Source organism: Crocuta crocuta, unplaced genomic scaffold (genome assembly GCF_008692635.1).
Source record: "Crocuta crocuta isolate KB4526 unplaced genomic scaffold, BGI_CrCroc_1.0 scaffold14, whole genome shotgun sequence".
Lineage (NCBI taxonomy): Eukaryota > Metazoa > Chordata > Mammalia > Carnivora > Hyaenidae > Crocuta > Crocuta crocuta.
In genome coordinates, this window is record NW_027530209.1 from 3,067,810 (window position 1) to 3,088,446 (window position 20,637).

A 20,637-nucleotide genomic window follows, 5' to 3' on the forward strand; every position below is an offset into this window, starting at 1 on the left:
GAGGGGAGTCTGGGAGTGGTTGTTTAATATAAAGCATATAGTTTTAGTTTTGCAACATGGAAAGAGTTCTGGAGATTGATTGCATATCAATGTGAGTGTGCTTAACATGACTGAACCATACACTTGATTTTGGTTAAGATAGATTTAAACCACACGTAAAATTTTTAAAGTTCATCTGCATTATAAGAGGAGAGCTTCAGTGATGCCCTTAAAAACAAATGTGCACTGAATGATGTGCTCTGTTACATGAGGTTGTGTTTTCTCTGTACCTTTTAAATTCCTTTACAGCAGGGAGAGCCGCCTCTCCATATGAACTTTAGACTCATCCCCTCCATTCTTTTCTATACCAATTTTCTTGTTTTTGATTTTTGTCTTTATTATTTCACTTCTTTGTATGGTTTTTCTCTTCCGCCTATGAACATGTTCAAGTTTTACAGGGATTTGTTAGATCTCTTGAGAGTATGTTAATCAATTGCTCCTTTTTGAAATGCTTATTTTTCTGGCTTTTACAAGGTAATTTGTATATTGCACATCCTCTTCTTACAAACAGACACACACTTCAAAACACTCTTCTTGTATTACTGATCTCTGGTGTCTTTCCAACATCTCTACCAGGACTGTATGTGCAAGACAGGGTAACTCCCTTTCTCTCTCCTACCCCCACATATAATTAGTCAACACCGGTGACTAATTTTACCTCCTTTATTCTTTCAGCCCTACCCCATCTCTGGTTTCAGGCCCTCAGCCTGTGCTGTCTGAATATAGCAATAGTTCAGTTGCCCCATCTTCCAAACTGCAAGCAGAGGGATCCACCTATATTGTAAACCTTCCCATGCTTTTTCCTGTCTAAAAGCCTTTCAGTTAAGGTGCCTACCCTTCAACATGGCACCCAACACGTGCCTCGTGACATGGTCCCTACCTGTCCATCCAGAGTCTTCATCCACCAGTTCCACAGCTCAAGTCACCTTTCATGATCAACTACTTTCATAATTTACTGTGGTTCTCCAGCAATTTCTGGGCCTCCTGCCTCTCTTCATTTTCTCTGGCTGGAAAATCTTTTTTTTTTTTAATTTTTTTTTTTATGTTTTATTTATTTCTAGGAAAGAGAGAGAGAGAGAGACAGCGTGAGTGGGGGAGGGTCAGAGAGAGAGGGAGTCACAGACTGAAACAGGCTCTAGCTGGAAAATCTTTGCCCTCCACTTCATTGGACCAAGACACAGCCACTTTCCTGCATTCAGCTTAGGCACCATCTCCTCTAAGGGACCTTCAGAGTCCTAAATGTTCCTACAGTGCCCTGGGAACAGGTTGTTGCCTTAACAGGTTATTTAAATAGAAGTTGACTATTTATGTGTCTGCTTCCTCACTTGCCCTTAAGCTCTTTAAGGACTGAGTCCATCTCTCAAGTCATTTGGGTATTTCCAGCAACTAGCACACAGTAGGCCCTCAATCAGTGTTGATAAAGTAACATAATTATGCAATAAACACTACTGCTGAAAGGTTATATCCATAATTCACAAAATATTTAAAGCACTTTTCCCTGACCACCACTGCCTTAATTATAAATTTTAATGGCAGAGATAAATGAATGGAATTTTAATGAAGAAAGCTAAGATCTCCGGTGGTTATATATTTAATTTTTCCATTATAATTTTGATCTATTTATTTTATCAGGGCCTATCTGGTTGGGGGCCGGGGGGATCTTTTGACCTCTGTGATCCTCATACGCAGGGCTGAAATGAAGTAGCGTCACAAATACATGTTCTGCATTATACATACTCATTTGGTACTTAGAGTTTACAGATTTGGCCTAAAAGTCGATTTGCTAGTGATACTACTTTCCTATCTTCCCACTGACTGGCCAGTGCTTTTGGATGCATTAGAGCATAGCATACAGCGGAGCCCCCTCAAAAAGGGAACCTACAAGGACATCTGGCCAAACAGTGACCAAATGGAGTTCTCAACTTCCCCAGGGTGCGTGGCCCTCCTGGCGGGTCTCAAGGGCCCTGGAATAGACCCTGGTATGGCCGAGGCCAGGGGCTTCCCTCGCAAGGTCACCCACCCCCAGGTCGACGGATTGCACCCCACCACCGCTGCACGGCCCTGGCCGCTGGACAGCGCANCCCGCCGGCCGGGGCCCGAGGGCTCGGGTGTTCACGTGCTGATTTGGTGTAACGGGGAAAGCAAAAACTCAGGGGCGCGGGGCAGCTGTTCCACCTTGCAGCAGCGGAGGAGGTAGGTGACCGCTTCCCCCGGGCAGCACATGTGGCCCATGCGGGGACGGAGGCCCGACCTTGCGGTAGAAACTTTGCCGGCTGAACCCTCCCACTTGGCCCGGGAGGGAAGTCTGTGCCGGGCTGGCGCTCGGCGGGCTGAGCCAAGGTCGGCTTAGAGAAGCCAGGTGCGCCCGGGGTGGGGAAGGGCCCGGGGTCATCAGGCCCTCTCGGCCACCTCAGAGCGCACCTGCTTCTGACCCCGGTTGTTATTGACTCGGGCTTCTGCTTCCCGGCGGCACAGCCCGGGCTGAAGCCAGATCCTATTAGGTTTCAAAGGCTCCGCCCTCCCGAGGGTGGGGAAGTCACCTTGACTTCCGTTTTAGAGACTTCGGAATAGTTGGCCTGAGCGCGTGTGTGTAAGAATGGAGAGGGCCNACTTACATACCGGCCTCTGAGCATTTGAGAGGCTTCTTTTTAGAAATGACAAAACAGATTGTCCTGGGAGCCTGTAACTCTTGTGATGTTTTACTTAAAAGGAATTCTGCGTAATGCGAATCATTCACTAACCCGGAGGAAAGGCAGCTCCGACAGCTTGACCTTTCCTCTTTCACCATTTTTTGAAACCTGGACACCATTTCAGTCTCTTTGGACTCCATTTCAACTTTTCTGGCAGAATACCATATTTAGTCCCAATCACTTGAATCATTGGAATTTATTGCTTTTAATTTTAAGTTCACGAAGGCAGCCCTTTAATCAAGCCTATACACTTCTTAGTTCATTTTAAGTGCAGTGAACTTAAATATACCCAACATTTCAAACATTTGTCCTTAATCAAAACTCTGTGATAACCCTCAAGAGGAAAACATGGCCAACACATCATACTCCTATTTATTCAAGCAAACTAATCACATTTGCAATGGAAATTGTAAGCAGACAAATATATTTAAATGATGTTCTATGACTTAAGTTTCTCCAGGCTCCCCAAATCTGCAGACTTCTTCCTGTTTCTAGATTATGCGGCCTAAGTGGCCTTTTTCTTTTCTGTAATGACTTTTGAGTTCCTTACTCAGGAGTGTGTTCTTGGGTCTGTGCACAAGTATATTTATGTGTGTGTGAACATATGGGTAGATATACCTATTTTAGTAGATTCTTTGAGGATCACTGGTATTCATTTTTGGTAGCTACATTAACCCTTGCAAACTCAATAGCTCTTGACCTTTTCTTTGCATTGAATTTGTATCCAGTCAAGATTACAAGGCCTAATGTGAATTCATGACTTCTTCCAGGAGAGTAGGTGAAAATAGATTCCCATGCTCTATTATTTTTTATATCTTCAGGTGAATTAAATAATTTTACTTAATTTGGAGATAAATAATTGAAGAACCTAAATTGGGAATATGCATGTAATTTGAATATAAGAAAAGGATCATGAACTAGTATAAAGTAAAATAAGTGACATGGAAGCAGATTTAACTTTTTGATTGTATCTTTATTAAACGATCACATCATATCAGTCAATAAGTGCAGTTGAATTTTAGCCAAGTAGTAAGGGGGGAAAATGAAACATTTCATTTTTACTCTTTGGGAACTTGTGTGTTTATTTATTCATTTAGCCTTGCCTCTTTCCAGGATTTCTGATGGCTCCTATTGTATGTACGTATATGTACAATCCAACAAGACATCAAAATCAAGTCAGAGTAGATGAGAAAAGACAGAATAAAGGGAAAGGAAGATGTAGCCAGGACCAAAGTTAGTGGAAAATAAGGATGTATTTGCTAGAGGTGGTAGCGTTTTCTAGCAGCCAAAGAGGAAATGATCAGCGAGGTCAGTCAGTTACTTGGGAGAGAAGTCTCTTTGTACTGAGGGCAGTTTTTCTACCCTTGTACTTTTATGTGCTGTGAGCGAACTGCATTCAGAACTAGCTCATGATCACAAATATATGTCTGTGGGTTCCATAAGACCATTTTTTATAATGTCCCTCATTGTAGCTCCAGGGCAGTGCAGTAAATGTAGTCTTAAAAGTTCCCAAAGCAAGCTGTGCTGGTCTACCTTAGTCTAAGAATGCGTCTTAGTTGCCTTTGGGCACTATCCTTGTGAGGTGATTCTGTCAGCTATGGTCAGGGCTGGGCAAACTGAGTTAAAGGCTGTGCTCTTTGCCTTTTCCTGGCGTGCGCTTATTCCATGTTGCTGTGTTGAACACAGAGCATGGGTTTAACAGCCTCATTTACAAGTAGGATTGACATCCCCTCTTAAAACTTGAAGAGCCTGCCTCGGAGAGAGCCCACTTCAATGGAATGGCTCAGAGGTTGGGCCAAGAATCTGAAACTCAACAATTGTAGGTGAATTCCAGCACTCACTGTAGTGAATTGTTTAAATATTTAATTAAGCAGATCTGATATTTTCTGGATGAGCTTGGCCACACCTAGCAGTTTCTTGATCTCTTGATCATTTATTCTGAGTTTCCTTAGTCTTTTTTTCTTTTCTTCCAAATGTAACTAATTATTCATATCCCTCTTCATTTAAATAGTTCAAATAGGAAGGCCAAGAATCTAGTCTTTGGTCTGCTTTTATTTCCATTTCTGCATGAAGACTTCTGCATAATGATGCAAAAGGTATTTGTTTTTTCATGAGATAACATTGATCTAAAACTCTTATTATTTATAAGAGACAAACTATAAAAACTTCCATTCTCTTGTTGCCTAGTTTTGTAGTAGCCTGTACTATTTGTATCGTTTTCAGTATTTCTTTTAAAAACTTCCAACCACGGCCCTGCATGTATTAAAATGTAAATGAGTTTTTAAGATGTTATTTCTTGCAACTCCACAAAAAAATGCATTTTTAAAAAGTAGTAATAAGGGGCGCCTAGGTGGCTCGGTCAATCAGCGTCCAACTTCGGCTCAGGCCATGATCTCACGGTTCGTGGGTTCAAGCCCCGGGTTGGGCTCTGTGCTGACAGCTCAGAGCCTGGAGCCTGTTTCAGATTCTGTGTCTTCCTCTCTCTCTAACCCTCCCCTGCTCATGCTGTCTCTCTCTCTCTCAGAAATAAATAAAACATTAAAATTTAAAAAAAAAGTAGTAATAAGAGGGGAAACCTCCCCTACCTCTTTGTCCCCATTTGGTTGTAGCGAACATTCATTCTTGGTCATTGGTCGAATTTGTACATCAATAATGATGAGACGAAACTAGATGAAGCTTCAAAGTTAGAGAATGCTCACTTGAGTTCAGGCATGAGTGATGTTCAGATATAAAACTGGACATAGACTGATAACTTGGGGCTAGAACTAAAAGAGAGAAATTTGGAGCAAATTGAAGCATTATTAATAATGAGAATTTGGTCTGTAGGACTAGAGCACTTAGTATCAGTACTGCATTCTTGGAGGAGTTGTTGCCTCAGTCACTGATTGCTTCAGAGTTGTGTATTATGTTCTTTCTAATGTTCCCAATGGGACTAAACTGAGGAAGTGAAAATGAATTGGTCTCCTTTTGGACCTTCTAGAAAACCACAACTATACTACAGGCCAGATCCTCTCATGGAAGTGAGTGGTTAGTGCCTTAAAAGGGGCTATGGGAGCATCGGGGAAGGAGACCGTTTCTGTGGGGGTAGGAGGAGGAAACATCTCAAAGGTGGTGGTGGTTTTGCAAGAATGGATGGGGAAAGAGGGAAGACCCATTCTGATGACAAGAAACCACAGGTAAGGCAGAGAGTGACAGCCCTTGCTGCATGTAGGGGATAGAATAGCAGGTAATGAAATCCACAAAAGAGCAGTGAACACTTCCTGAGTGCTTACTAGATAAGAGATTTGGTCCAATTCTTCTTGTTAGTAACTTACCTATAGCCTGTAGCAGTCCTATGAGTTACATGCTATCATCCACGATTTATAGATGATGACTCTGGACACCAAGAGGAGATGTAAGTGGCCTAAGAGCAGAAAATTAGGAAGTAAAGGAGCTGGAGTTCAGATGCAGCCATTCTGGCTCCAGAGTCTGCTCTCACCCTGTGCTCCATAGGGTCTGCCTGCCTGGTCATTTGGGTAAGGGGTAGAGTGTATGAGAGAGAGGAGATGGCATAGGAGGGGAAATTAGGTGCTTCAGAGTAAACCAGATTTTTACGTAAGAACTGCTTACACAGTGCTTGCTATGTGCCAGGCACTTTCCCAAGTGCTTTACAAATAATAACTCAGTTACTTTCCATAATACCAAGAAGGGCGCTCTCTATTTTTGTCCTTATTTTAACAGGTGAGAAAACTGAGGTCCAGAAACGTTAAGTAATTTCCTTAAAGTTATATAGCAAATAAATGATATAGCCTGGACTTGAACCCTGCCAGTGTGTTTTCAAAGTCTTTGCTCTTAATCTGTTCCCCCGCCCCGCCAGGCCTTAAAAAGAATTCTGTTTGCAAATGTGCATGTGAGAATTCACATGTTATCAGTTATGTATGTGTATTTCCTAGTCATCCTAGTCCAGTAGTTTGTAGCATGCTGTAACACTTAGTATATGTTTCATTGAAGTGTTGATTTTTCTATGGCTTTCTTTAAAAAACTTTCTTTGGGGGCACCTGGGTGGCTTAGTCGGTTAAGCGTCCGACTTTCNGAGAGAGAGAGAGAGAGGCAGAGCTTGAGTGGGAGAAGGGCAGAGAGAGAGGAAGACACAGAATCCAAAGCAGACTCCAGTCTCTGAGCTGTCAGCACAGCGCTGGATGCGAGGCTCTAACTCACTAGCTGTGAGATCATTACCTGAGCAGAAGTTGGATGTTTAACCAACAGAGCCACCCAGGTGCCCCTGGCTTTATTTAAAAAAAAAAAAAAAAGAAAGAAAGAAAGAAAGAGAAAAGAAAAACATTTTTAATGTTTACTTATTTTTGAGAGCGAGCGAGCCAGCGACCAAGCACGGGGGAGGGGCAGAGAGAGAGGGAGACACAGAATCCGAAGCAGGCTCCAGTTCTGAGCTGTCAGCCCAGAGCCTGACACGGGGCTCAAACCCATGAACCGTGAGATCATGACCTGAGCCAAAGCTGGACGCTTCACTAACTGAGCCACCCAGGCACCCTGATTTGCTATGGCTTTCAAACCGGATTGTTCAGGTGAGGAATTGTCATATACCTTTTTTTTAAAAAATAACTTTATTGGGAATTATTTCACATACCATACAATTCACTCATTTAAAGTGTACAGTTCAGTACGTTTCATATATTCATAGAGTTGTGCAGCTATCTGCACTGTCAGATGCTTTTGTAAAAATCTTAATCCAGTGTTTACTACTTAGGACTTGGACTCTATATTTAACCTCCATGCTTTTCTCATTTCTCATCTTATAACAATGGCCTATTCAGAGGTTTGTTAATGAGGATGGAATGTAATTTGAGTTTATTAAGGATATTTTTCAAATGGGAAGCTTCTTTCCCTTATGGTAAAACCACTAGGTATTTGGTGATATCATAACATCATAATAAACCTGACCAGTTTTTGTGCTAGACAGGAAGGAAAGAAAGTTTGAATTGTTTTTATTCTACCACGATGATGGTAGCTTTCTGTGGTTCTACTGAGGTTTGGATTTAGGATTTCTTAAACTGATGGAGCTGGTGAGGAATGGGATTTAAATAACACAGTGGTCCTCTCTCCTCCCCACCAGTCTTATTCCTTCTTGCTGGGTAAAGAAACAGAGTTCCAGAAAAATTTGTAATTCGACCAGGTCCCCCGTAAAACTCTTTTACTTTTTGCACACCGGCCACCTGCCTTTGCCAATAGAGAACTGGAGGGTAGAAGGGGCGGGGTTTGGAAGGGTTCAAAACCAAGGTATAGTGTGAGAAAATCAGGGAGCAGGTCTTTTTTGGATATTGAGTTCTTTTTAAGATTGATGGAAGGGCTCTGACTTCTGCTTCTTTGACCTATTGTCCTGTGTCCCGCCTCTGCTTCTGTTGAGTTCTCAAATGGAATCACTCCTCCCTGAGTTTTCCACTGTTTGTAAGAATTAGGTCTGCTAAGCATGGTTTCTTCCTACTCTCCTTGCCCAGCAATTGCTGCTTCATAAGCACCCATCCTTCCTGCCATGATGCCTTGATGCCTTTGGGTGGGTCTTGGAACAGAGGAGTGTGTGAATCTGCAGGTGTGTGCTGGTTTTGGCTGGAGGTAAGGAGGATGTGCCCTTGCTGCAGTGATATAATTCCCTTAGCAAATGTATTTAGCAGCAACTGAGCAAGCCCTGTTTTCATGGCCTATTTAACCAGACCTTCTTGTTGGGTTAAATCGCCCCAATTTATGGTGGCTCTGGTCTGTTACTTCGGAATTATTCCCAGTGGTTTATTTGTAGCGTGGTGGTCTGGTTTATTGATTAGAAACGTTTACAAGATAGACTACTCGTACTCACGATTTCCTTTGGAAATTTGCTATGCAGTTGCAGGAGTGAAAATAGGCTCGGATAGTTCCTTTTGAGTTTAGGTGCTGACAACATAGCAAAGTTGGCAGTGTTGAAATTTTTAGTAATTTAACCCAAATAAACCACTCTATTTAATGACTGTTATTAGGCTGGTAGCTTTGTCTTGATTTCCACATGTAGTCACAGTTTCCACATGTTATCCATGAAAATTGTTGACTTGATATGAGTGAAATATTTCAAGATATACTTCGTGTTCCATGGTAAAATGTCTTTTGCATAAGACTTACGCAGTACAATTTGTAAGAAAACTGTGTAAGTAAGTGTAGGGGAGGGGAAAGTTTTCCTGGACTTTCCTGGGGTCCCTGGCTGGATCTGAAAATTAAACTGACAGAAACAGGAGAAACGTATACAAATTTTATTGAATTTTTACATATACATGGGAGCCTTCACAAGAGGATGAAGTCCCAAAGAAGGGACCAGAGTAGGAAGCTTTTATTCCTTTTACACAAAGAAAGAATGGATGTTTGAAGAATTGGCAAGACAGAGGTGTTTGGACTAAGACTAGTAAATGGTGAAATAGTAACTAGGAGGTAAGGGTCAGTTTAACGAGGTTTGTTTGTACAGCTTTCTGGGCCCCCAGTTCCCCATCTCTGGTGATAAGAATGGTGATAAGGGAGGGTACCTTTCACATGGGAATTCTATGACCGATTTCAGGAAAGAAGGTTGTGGGGAGAAGGTCAAAGTGGCCTTCCTGCTTCTGCTGTTTTCTCAGACTCCTTCACTTAAGATTTTCCATATGCCAGGGGGCTACGTTGTGGTGCAGTGTGTCCTGAACCCCATCGTGAGCCTGATTTGAACACGCTTGTATCCCCAAATGTCAGTTTTGAAGTTTTTCCAAGTTAGACACGTAATATTTGTATGTCTGATTCTGGTCACAGTTGTAGGCTGAACAGCAGAGGAGCTCAAAACTGCTTTCTTATGTGGGAAGAGGCTCCAAGAATGTTTTATTTATTTATTTTTAAATCAGTAGCTCTGGTTTCATGAGGAGCTAGACAGGAGTGGTTACATGCCCACTGCTCCCAGTAATGATAAGAAGTTGGACAAGTCTGACTTCTCTGGTTGCTTAGTATCACCTTATGGAAAACAGAGACCACTTATATGTGATGAGCAAATGCAGTATAACATGTGAAAACACTGTGAATTTTCAGGTGCCATAGGAATGTCAAGAGATGATGTTGTGGGCTGTGGGACATTTCTATCTAACTGAAAACGTGGGGACAAAGATATTATTTGACTTACCTGAACAAAACGTAGTGTGCTTTTCTTAAGCTTGTGATCCATTCATTATTCACCATAATGGCTAACCTGTGTGGCTGCTTAGCCACGTTCTCTGAGTGGCCTTCCTGGAGCTTGGATGTTGGAAGTTTTGGTCCATGGACCCTCAGCATTAGTTTACTTGGGAGCTTGTTAGAATTGCAGCATTTTTGGGGGAATCTCCACGTTGTTTGCCAGAGAGGCTGCACCAGTTTGCATTCCTACCAGCAGCACAAAAGGGTTCCCCTTTCTCCACATCCTCGCCAACATCTGTTGTTGCCTGAGTTGTTCATTTTAGCTATTCCGGCAGGTGTGAGGTGGCATCTCATTGTGCTTTGATTTGTATTTCCCTGATGATGAGTGATGTTGAGCATCTTTTCATGTGTCTGTTAGCCATCTGGATGTCTTCTTTGGAAAAGTGTCTGTTCATTGCCCATTTCCTTATTGGATTATTTGTTTTTTGGATGTTTGATAGGTTCTTTATAGATTTTTGATACTAACACTTTATCTGATACATCATTTGCAAATATCTTCTCCCATTCTGTCAGTTGCCCTTTAGTTTTGTTGATTGTTTGCTTTGCTGTGCAGAGGCTTTTTATCTTGATGAGATCCCAGTAGTTCATTTTTACTATTGTTTCCCTTACCTTCAGAGACATGTTGAGTAAGAAGTTGCTCTGGCTGAGGTCTAAGAGATTGCTGCTTGATTTCTCCTGTAGGATTTTGATGGTTTCCTGTCTTAGAATTAGGTCTTTCAATCCGTTTTCAGTTTATTTTTGTGTATGGTGTAAGAAAGTTGTCCAGGTTCATTCTTCTGCATGTTTCTGTCCAATTTCCCCAGCCCCATTTGCTGAAGAGACTGTCTTTTTTCCATTAGATATTCTTTCCTGCTTGGTCAAAGATTAGTTGGCTATACTTTTGTGGGTCCATTTCTGGGTTTTCTATTCTGTTCTATTGATCTGTGTGTCTGTTTTTCTGCCAGTATATACTGTCTTGGTGATTACAGCTTTGTAATACAGCTTGAATTCTGGAATTGTGATGCTTCCTGCTTTGGTTTTTCTTTTTCAATATTACTTTGGTTATTTGGGATCTTTCTGGTTCCATACAAACTTTAGAATTGTTTGTTCTAGTTCTGCGAAGCATGCTGGTGTTAGTTTGATAGGGGTTGTAAGCTACCCTGTGATCCAGCAATTGCACTACTAGGTATTTATCTAAAGGATACAAAAATATTGATTTGAAAGGGCACTTGCACCCCAATGTTTATAGCAGCACTATCAACAATAGCCACATAATGGAAAGAGCCCAAATGTCCAATGACTGACAAATGGATAAAGAAGATGAGGTAAATATATACAATGGAATATTACTCAGTGATGAGAAAGAATGAAATCTCATGTTAATTAACTTGGATTTAAATAAAATTTAAAAATTAAAAAAGAATTGCAGCTTTTTTGGACTTAGTCCAGGCCAAAGATTCTGTTGCATTAGAATCTGCATTTCAAGTAGATCCCCACAGGACTATATGCACATTAAAGTTTAAAGAAGATTGGTCTGGAGCTCTCATTACTGTATATTAAATGTAGCTACTTTTCTAAACCAAGGATGCAGCACCTTTTGAATTGGCTGTAAGTTAGTCCAACATTTTGCAGAATTAAGTACATAGTGATAAAATTCAGTATAGATTTTAGGGTTTTTAGGAATTAATTTTGATTCCACATTGGGATCAGGGTATTATTTTTGGAATACATCTCTGAATTATTATTTAAGGAAATGTATGATTATTATACAAAGGTTGTATTTTTCTCCATTTCTTAACTACCCACCCATACTTAAAGTTCCCTTATGTGTATTCTCTTCTTCGACATTCTCTCGTAAAGGTCACCAGGGACCGCAGTTCTGAAACTGTTGCCCTATTTTCCTCATTTCTGGCCTGAGGGGATCCCCGTGTCCCACCTCTTTCCTCCTATAGCAACTTCTGTCAGCTTTCATGATGTCCCCTCTCATGGGACACCTCTTAACTCATATTATTGTTTCATTCTCCTTTGTGGGCTTCTTTTCGTCCTCTTGTTTCCCCCGAAATGTTGGTGTCGTGAGATTGTCTTCTTCCTGGAGGGTGATGGCTCCGTGTAGTTCTCAGTCTGGGCAGCTCTCTCAGGCAGCAGCCTTGCGTTTTCAGCTGTCTTTTGGAAATCTTAACTTTTCTGCCTCAGGGATATTTCAAACTCTGCTTTCCTAGGATTGAATTCATCTTCTTGGTCATTCCAGTATTTAAGTCTGTAGATTAGCTTTGCTGCTGGTTGAAATGTCCGATGAGTTCAATGAAGCATCTGTTGTGGGCAGCGAGGAGAGACCATCAGCAGAAATTTGAATGTGGACAAAGAGATGGGTTCGTGAAACCCTTCCACTGCCCTTCTAGTGTCCTATCTCTTCCATTTGTGTCCAGGTCTTCATTACCTTTTTTTTTTTTTTTTTTTTTTTATTTTTTTTTTTTTTTTGAGAAAAANTGTTTATTTATCTTTGAGAGACAGAGCATGAGCAGCAGAGGGGCAGAGGAAGAGACACAGAATCTGAGGCAGGCTCCAGGCTGTTATTAGTCCAGAGCCCGATGCAGAGCTCAAACCCACAGACTATGAGATCATGACCTGTACCGAAGTCAGACACTCAACCGACTGAGCCACTCAGGTGCCCCTTCATTACCTTTTAGCTACAATATTTCTATAGCTCCCAGGCTAGTCTTGCCTTTGGTCTGTTCTTTTTCCTTCCATTTCCATACTGCCCAGAACTGTCAAAGGTAGCTTCTAAGACTGGCTCTTGTTACCATGCTAATGGCAGTACTGTGTTCATGTGGACAGCACCTAACAGTGTTTTGATTTTTTGATTTTTGATTTTTTTAATTTTTTAAAAATTTTTTAATGTTTTATTTATTTCTAGGAGAGAGAGAAAGAGAGAGCGTGAGCAGGGGAGGGTCAGAGAGAGAGGGAGACACAGAATCTGAAGCAGGCTCCAGGCTCTGAGCTGGCAGTCAGCACAGAGCCCGATGCGGGGCTCGAACCCATGAACCGTGAGATCATGACCTAAGCGAAAGTCGGACGCTTAACCGACTAAGCCACCCAGGCTCCTCTGTTTTGTTTTTTTTTTTAAATGTTTATTTATTTTGGAGAGAGAGACAGAAACAGAGTGCAAGCAGGAGAGGGGCAGAGAGAGAGAGAGACACACACACACACACACACACACACACAATTCAAATCAGGCTCCAGGCTCTGAGCTGTTAGCACAGAGCCTGATATGGGGCTTGAACTCATGAACCGAGAGAACATGACCTGAGCCGAAGTTGGTCACTTAACTGACGGAGCCATCCAGGTGCCCCAGCACCTAACAGTTTTTAAAAGATGTATTCATGTGTGCGATTGATTCCATCTGTCTATCAGCTCTTACTGTGCTGGGCTTCTAAAATGACTAACCTATCGGACTTGTTTTCGAGAACTCACAGCCTATAGGGATGAAAATAACCAGGTAATATGAAGGCCCAAGCTTCGTTATTTTATCTTTATTATCAACAGGGTAGAAGGGGAGGTACTGTAGCCTCATTTGACAGGAAACTTAAGGTTCGGAAAGGTTATGCAAATAACAATAGTCAGGCACTGTTCTGGGCACTCTGTATCTGAAATAATTTAGTCTTTTCAACGGTTTTATGACATATGTAAGTGCTGTTCTTATCTCTGTATACAGATGGGCAACTGCAGCTGAACAGAGTTATTTGATATTTAAGTCTCTTGAGGACGGAGAGGTTAAATGATTTGTCCAAGGACACACAGTTTAGAATTGGCAGATTTGAAGGCAGGCAGCCTGAGGCCAGAGTCCACGCACGTAACTATTGTATGTCATTGCCTTCTTTAATTTACCTTGTTACACAGTGTAGTTTCATGTTGCCTACAGAATAAAATTTAATCTCTTTAGCCAGCTAATGCCTCTTTGGTCTTGGCCGTTGTCTAGCTTTTCCAGTATTACCGCCCACTCATTCCCTTCAGATACCCTTCACAGTGCTTTGTGACCAGGACCCCTGTTCGCATTCCTTGCCATAAGCTATGGCAACAGTGTAGCAGGGATGAAAGGGAGCCTGTTTGTTTGTTGTTTTAACTTAGAGCTCAGTAAGAGACAAGAATGTTTCTTGTCATTTCTCGATATTGGTCAGCCAGTTTTTTTTTTTTTTTTCCCAGTTCTCTTTAGTTCTTAGGAAAAGGGGTCATAGTTTTATTTCACTATTCACTGAAGTACCTGTCAGGCTGTTAAAATCCATGTCCTAAGTTTATAGGTTTTACAGTTGGTTTGTTGTAATCAAGTTTCAGACACAAGCCACACATCGCATTTGACTGATATGCCTTTTGAATCTTGTTAATCTATATGTTCTCCTACGTCTCTTATTCTGTTTCCTTGCAGTTTATTTGATGAGGGAATTGGGTCATCTTTCCTGTAGTTTCCTACAATTTGGATTTTGCCGTTTGCATCCCCCTCGTGTTCCTTTGTCCCCAGTGTCTTCTGACAAGTGATAGATCTGGAGGCTTGATCAAGTTAAGAGTTTTATTTATTTTTATTTTTTTGTTTTTGGCTACATTACTTCCTAAGGGATGCTGGGTGCCTCAGGTTATGGGGTACTTGGTACTGGGTACAACATTAGGGGGCACATAATTCTTGGTTGTTTCCTGTGTTGTTATGTTTGATCAGTGGGGCTTGGATGTTGCTTTTTTATGCCAACACCTTTTTGCATAATGGTGTATTTTATTTTTAAGGTTTATTTATTTTGAGAGATAAAGAGAGAGAGAATGAGAATCCCAGGCAGGCTCCACACTGTCAGTGCAGAACCTGATGCAGAGTTTAAACTCATCAACCATGAGATCATCACCTGAACCCAAGTCAGACACTTAACGGAGCTACTCAGGTGCCCCAGAATAGCTTATTTTAGTTGGCTAAATTTTAATAATATTCTTGTGTAGTATGATTTTCATTCCTTAAATACACACTTGCATTTATATATGCATATATATTACAGTGCGTATTACGATTATTATAAAAAATCATGGCTATTAAAATCATTTGGATGTTAATGGCTGTAGAGTTTGTTTGGAATGGTGAAATGATTAGTGCTGATGGTTGTTCAACATTGTGAATACATGAAATGCCACTGAATTGTGCACTTAAAAATGGTTAAAGTGTTAAGTTTTGGGCTGCCTGGGTGGCTCAGTTGGCCAAGTGACCGACTTCAGCTCAGGTCATGATCTCACGGTTCATGGGTTCGAGTCCCGCATCGGGCTCTATGCTGACAGCTAGCTCAGAGCCTGGAGCCTGTCTTTGGATTCTGTATCTCCCTCTCTCTTTGACCCTCCCCTGTTTACACTGTCTCTATCTCTCTCAAAAATAAATAAAACATTAAAAAAAAATAAAATAATAAAGTGTTAAGTTTTCTGTATGTTTTACCACAATAAAAACAAGTCAGTTATAAATGGATTGTAACACATTGAATGAAAAAAAAAAAACCCATACTGTCATTCCACGAGTGAATAGTATTCATGCCCCAAAAAGTGAAAGTGAGGTAGAGGGTGGGAGGTAAAGTTCTTATTTACCGAAAGGTAGATGGCTTGATTGAATTAGAAAAAGGGGGAAAAAAATCATTTTGCAACCTGCAGGTAATAAAGGATTCAGGCAAGAGTCTCCAATGGATACTAAAACCATTCAGTGAAATAGTTGGAATTCCTATTGTTCAAAGTATCTCCCTGTACATTACTCACTAATTACAAAGTGGGAAAAGGGTGCCTTTACAATGTAGGACTCTGCCTTAGTCTGTGATCCAATTTCTCATCATCAGGAAATGGGACCAGCTAGCATCACCAAGTCACTGATGTGATGTAGTAGGAAGTACCCAACATGCATGACTTATGGAGAATTCTTGCTAGCAGGGTTGAATCTGAATTTAATCATGGAGAAACAGACATATATAGAAAGTAGGACTTTTCTGTAAGAAAGTCTGATTTCAAAAGTGTTGGTGTTATGAATAAAAAGGCTAGAGTAAAGGAGACCTCCAAAGCAACATGACAACCAAATGAAACGCTTGGACCTGGATCCAAAAGAAATAAATAAAACAGTACAATAAGTAAATAAAAGAATGCGCAGTTAGTGTCACTCAAGTAAAGAGTAGATATTAAGCGATTCTGTATTAGTTTACTACGACTGCTGTAACAGAGTACCACAGACGGAATGACTTAGATAACAGAAATTTATTTTCTCACAAATTTGGAGGCCAGACGTCCAAGATCAAGGTACTGGCAGAGTTGGCAAGGTGAGAGAAGATTTAGAATGAGCTCTTTGGCTCCTGGGTGGCCTTTTTCTCCCTGTGTCCTCACATGGTCTTTCCATCGTGTCTGTGTCCTCATTGGTGTCTTGTGAGCGTTCACACACTTATTTTATTGCAGGTTGATGTTGATTCTGAGTTTGAGGATTCCACTTCTTTCCCTTGTCTAACATCTCTGTCCCAGAGGTAAAGCTCAGTCCCCGGTGGTCTTTTCTGGTGGTTCTTGGAGATTTGTAGCCCTATTTTGGTGTCTACTGGCAGTTCAAAAAGAGCCTCGTCTTGACCTTTGTCCAGTTTTCTGTTGGATTATTTGTCTTTTCACATTGATTTGTTCTAAGAGCAGCACTTTTAAATTAAGAAACTTGGCCCTTTGTCCTGTCTGTTGTACCTTTTTTTCATAGTTGTTTGATGTTTAACTGGTTCATACTCATTTTTTAATTTTTTTAATATTACATATTTATTAATCTTTCTGTTTACAGATTCTGGGCTGTCAGTCATGTTTAAATACAGCTTCGCGACTTAATATAAGAAACCACTTGTGTTTTTCCAGTACTCTTTCTCTTTTTCGGAAGATTATTTACTAATTATCTGAGGTTATTCTGATATAAGATGAAAGGTAGGGAACCAGTTTAATTTTTGTTGTTGTTTTTCAACCCCAGGAGGTCATGAACCTTCCCTAGTGCCACATCACCAGCCGACGTGACCTGCTGTCAGCTCAGCCCAGACCCTCTGCTGGCTTAGATTCTGAAGAGAAAATACCATCAGTTTAGAAAGCCAAGAGAGCCTCCCCTTGGGGCTCAGCTGCCCTCTGATGACTCAGTCAGCTCTTCCGCTGGGAGTACAAGGCCCTGTCCGATTCTGCCCCAGGGTACACTACTTTGCTTCAGTCCTTTCTTCCCCAGCCTCCCCCACACTCACGGATGAAAACCCAGGAGGTCATATTGCTAGTTAGTGATAGGGTGAGAAGTTAAGTGTCCATTTGCAAAGCCCATAAAGTAGGGGCAGATAGCATTCTGTGAGAGAAATCTGGTTGGATAGTCTGGAAAATCTTCCCAGAAGAATTGGCATTTGACTTCGGTCTTGAAAGAACTGCAGCATTTAAGAATTTTCCAGAATGTGTAAAAAAAAAAAAAAAAAGCTAGAATATAATGAACCCCCATGTTCAGCTTATGGCCAATATTGTTGCATTTATAGCTCACCGTCTCTCCTCCATCCATCCCCCTGATATTTTCAAAGCAAATCCCCAACATATTGTATATGTAAATATCAGTGTATATCTTTAAAACAGATTTTTAAAATGAACCAAAATACTATCATATCTAAAAATAAATTCAGTGATTCTTCAATATGATTAAATATCTATTCTGTACACATTTTATACATTTCCCCATTTCTTATAATTATTTAAATACTTTTTTAAATTGTTATCTAAATGAGGCCTGGGCATCACAATTGGTTGATGTGTCTTAATTTCTTCTTTTCATGCCTAGTTTCTCTTGTTCTTTCAATCTTCTCTTTTTTTTTCTTCTGAAAGCCAGTATACCACAATGGTTGAAATCCTGGACTCTATGTTCAAAGTATGGCTCTGGGCAAGTTACTCTATTTGTACCTCGATCGCCTCATTTATAAAAAGGGGCGTAGTTGTATTTCTTTCCTGGGTTAATGTGCTCATGTTTGTGAAGCCCAGAGCCAGGCCTGGGATAGTAAACTTTACAGAAGCGTGAGCTGTGGGTTTGGGAACAGAGAAGTTGGTCAGAGTAACATCGAAAGTCACGAGTCACTCAAGAGGGCTCACGTGAGTGAAATTTTGTGCAGTCCTTAGGATGAGATCCTGGCTGTTCAGAGAGCTCCTATTCTTTTTCTTTTGGCTTTCTCCTGGGTTCTTGACTATTCTTCAGTTATATGATGTTGATGCACAGTGGACTTTTGAACAGGTATTTAGTGGAAGCAACTTTTCTATTGTCCTTTTGGTTTGCTGGTTTCCCTTCCTCTGCATTTATTAAGTTCACCGTTCTCTCTCAGAAGCCATTTTAACTTTCTCTGGCATTATCTGGGCTCCAGCAACTTGTGATCTCCTAAGTAGGACCTTTCAGCACTTTATAAATATGTCATATACTTTTTATATTCCTTTGTTCCCCATCAAGAACATACATCCTAGTCGTCAGAACAGCACAATCAGTTTTTATTCATTTAAGGAGCAGTAGTAATTTGACAGTTGCTAATATGTAACAAATTATATTGGAAGCTGTAATTACAATTGCAGCTGGTTCCTAATTATACTGTAACCTTGATGCTTTAAAAAAAAATTGAGACTGAGTTTAACCTGTAATAGTGAAGAATAATATTCTGCGTTAGGCAGGTCTGCCTTCTACTGAGCCATGGGCATTTAGGTATCATAATGCTAAATTAAAAATACTTTTTTTTGAGAGAGAGGGTACAGGTGAGTGAGAGGCAAAGAGAGAGTGGGAGGGAGAGAGAGAATCCCATGAAGGGCAGAGAGAGGGAGAGGAAAAGAGAGAAATAGGGTTCATGTTTACCCAAGGCAGGACTCGAACTCCTGAACCTTGAGATCATGACCTGAGCCAAAGTCAGATGCTTAACCCACTGAGCCGCCCAGATGCCCCTAAAAAGACTTTATTTTGAATTACTTTGACCTACAGTGTTGTCCAGTAGTATCCTTCATAAGGATAGCTTCAGGTCCCCATCCTGGCTTGCCAAATTCTTGGCATATTCTCCAGGTATTATAATTAGTGTCAAAACAACCTGGGGGTGGGAGGGGGAGTTGCTACTGGCATATAATGAGTCATGGCAAAGGATGTTGCTTAACATCCTACAATGCACCAGAAGCCCCCTATAGCAAAGAATGTTCTGACCCAAAATGTTAGTAAGGCTCAGGTTGAGAAACCTGGGTTAAGGCAACCTGACTGCCTGGGATGTGGCCCTGTGGAAAAGGCATGTAGCTTAGGGTCGATCAACCTGTTTGACCTGCATTTTTCTCAGCTATGAAGGAAGAGATTCCAACCTGCTTCAAGGGTTCTTTGAAAGGAAAGGGAGATTATACAGGTGGGTGCCTGGTGACTCAGCCTAATTAGGCTCATCTTCATTGTCCTGGCCACTCATGATTTTTTTAAGACAATAATTTTGTCTACTTTTAGGTTCACAGCAAAATTAAAAGGAAGATTCAGAGAATTCTTAAATTCCACCTGTGCCTATACATGCATAGTCTTCCCCATTAGCTTCCTTCAGAGTGGTATGTGCATTTACAGTTGATGAACCTGCATCGACCCATCATTATCACCGAAGTCCCTGGTTTACACTAGGGTTCACTCTTGGTGGTATACATGCTGTGAGTTTGGACAAATTGTGTAATGTTATGTATCCACCACTGTAGTATGACACACCGGATTTTCACTGCTCTAAAAATCCTGTGTGCTCTACCTCTTCTCCATCCCTACTCCCTAACCTCTGGCAACCACTCATCTTGTTACTATTGTCATACTTTTTGCCTTTTTTAGAATGTCATATGGTTGAAATCAGACAGTGTGTAGCCTTTTCAGATTAGCAGGTTTCAGTCAGTAATATGCATTTAAGTTCCTTTTTGTGTCTTTTCATGGCTTAATAGCTCATTTTTTTTAGTGCTAAATAATATTCCAGTATCTGGATGTACCATATTTTATCCATTCACTGAAATATACCTTGGTTGCTTTCAATTTTCAATAATTAGGAATGAGGTTGCTGTGAACATTAAACATTTGTGTGTAAGTTTTCAGTTCCTGGTAAGAACGGTAAGCATATTTTGCTTTCGTAAGAAATTGCCGATCTGTCTTCCAAATAGCTGTACCATTTTTGCATTCTTGTCTGTAATTGATGAGAGTTCCTGTTGCTGCACATCCTCACCAGCATTTGGTGTTGTCTGTGTTATGGATTTTGGCCATTCTAACATCTTGTTGTTTTAATTTGTATTTCCCTGATGGCAGATGATATGTTTACTTGCCATCTATACATCTTTCTTGATAGTTTTTGTTAAGGTCTTTGGCCCATTTTTTCTTCAGTTTCTTTTTTTTTTCTTATTGAGTTTTAAGAGTTCCTTATATATTTTGGATAGCAGTCCTTAATTGGCTGTTCTTTTGCAAATATTTTATCACAGTCTTTTGATTATCTTCTCATTTTCTTGACATTGTCCTTTGCATAGCAGAAATTTCTATTGTAATGAAGTCCAGCTACTCAGTTCTTTCTTTCATGGGCCATGACTTTGGTGTTGCATCTGCAAACACCTGAGCCAAACCCAAGACCATCCAAGGTTGCTCCTTTGTTATCTTCTAGGAGTTTTACATTTATGTCTGTGATCCATTTTGAGTTAGGTTTCATGAAGGGTATAAGGTCTGTGTCTACAGTCTTTT

At 40.8% G+C, this 20,637-nt stretch overlaps 1 protein-coding gene across 1 annotated transcript in view; it reads left to right on the plus strand.

Annotated features, from left to right (window-relative positions):
- The first annotated feature begins 1,948 nt into the window (after positions 1 to 1,948).
- SLC25A13 (solute carrier family 25 member 13) overlaps positions 1,949 to 20,637 on the plus strand; it is a 184,552-nt gene continuing 165,863 nt past the window's right edge. The window contains exons 1-2 of the mRNA XM_077765407.1: positions 1,949 to 2,232; positions 8,222 to 8,336. Of these exons, the coding sequence (XP_077621533.1) occupies positions 1,949 to 2,232; positions 8,222 to 8,336 (399 nt within the window). The remainder of the gene's footprint in view (positions 2,233 to 8,221; positions 8,337 to 20,637) is intronic.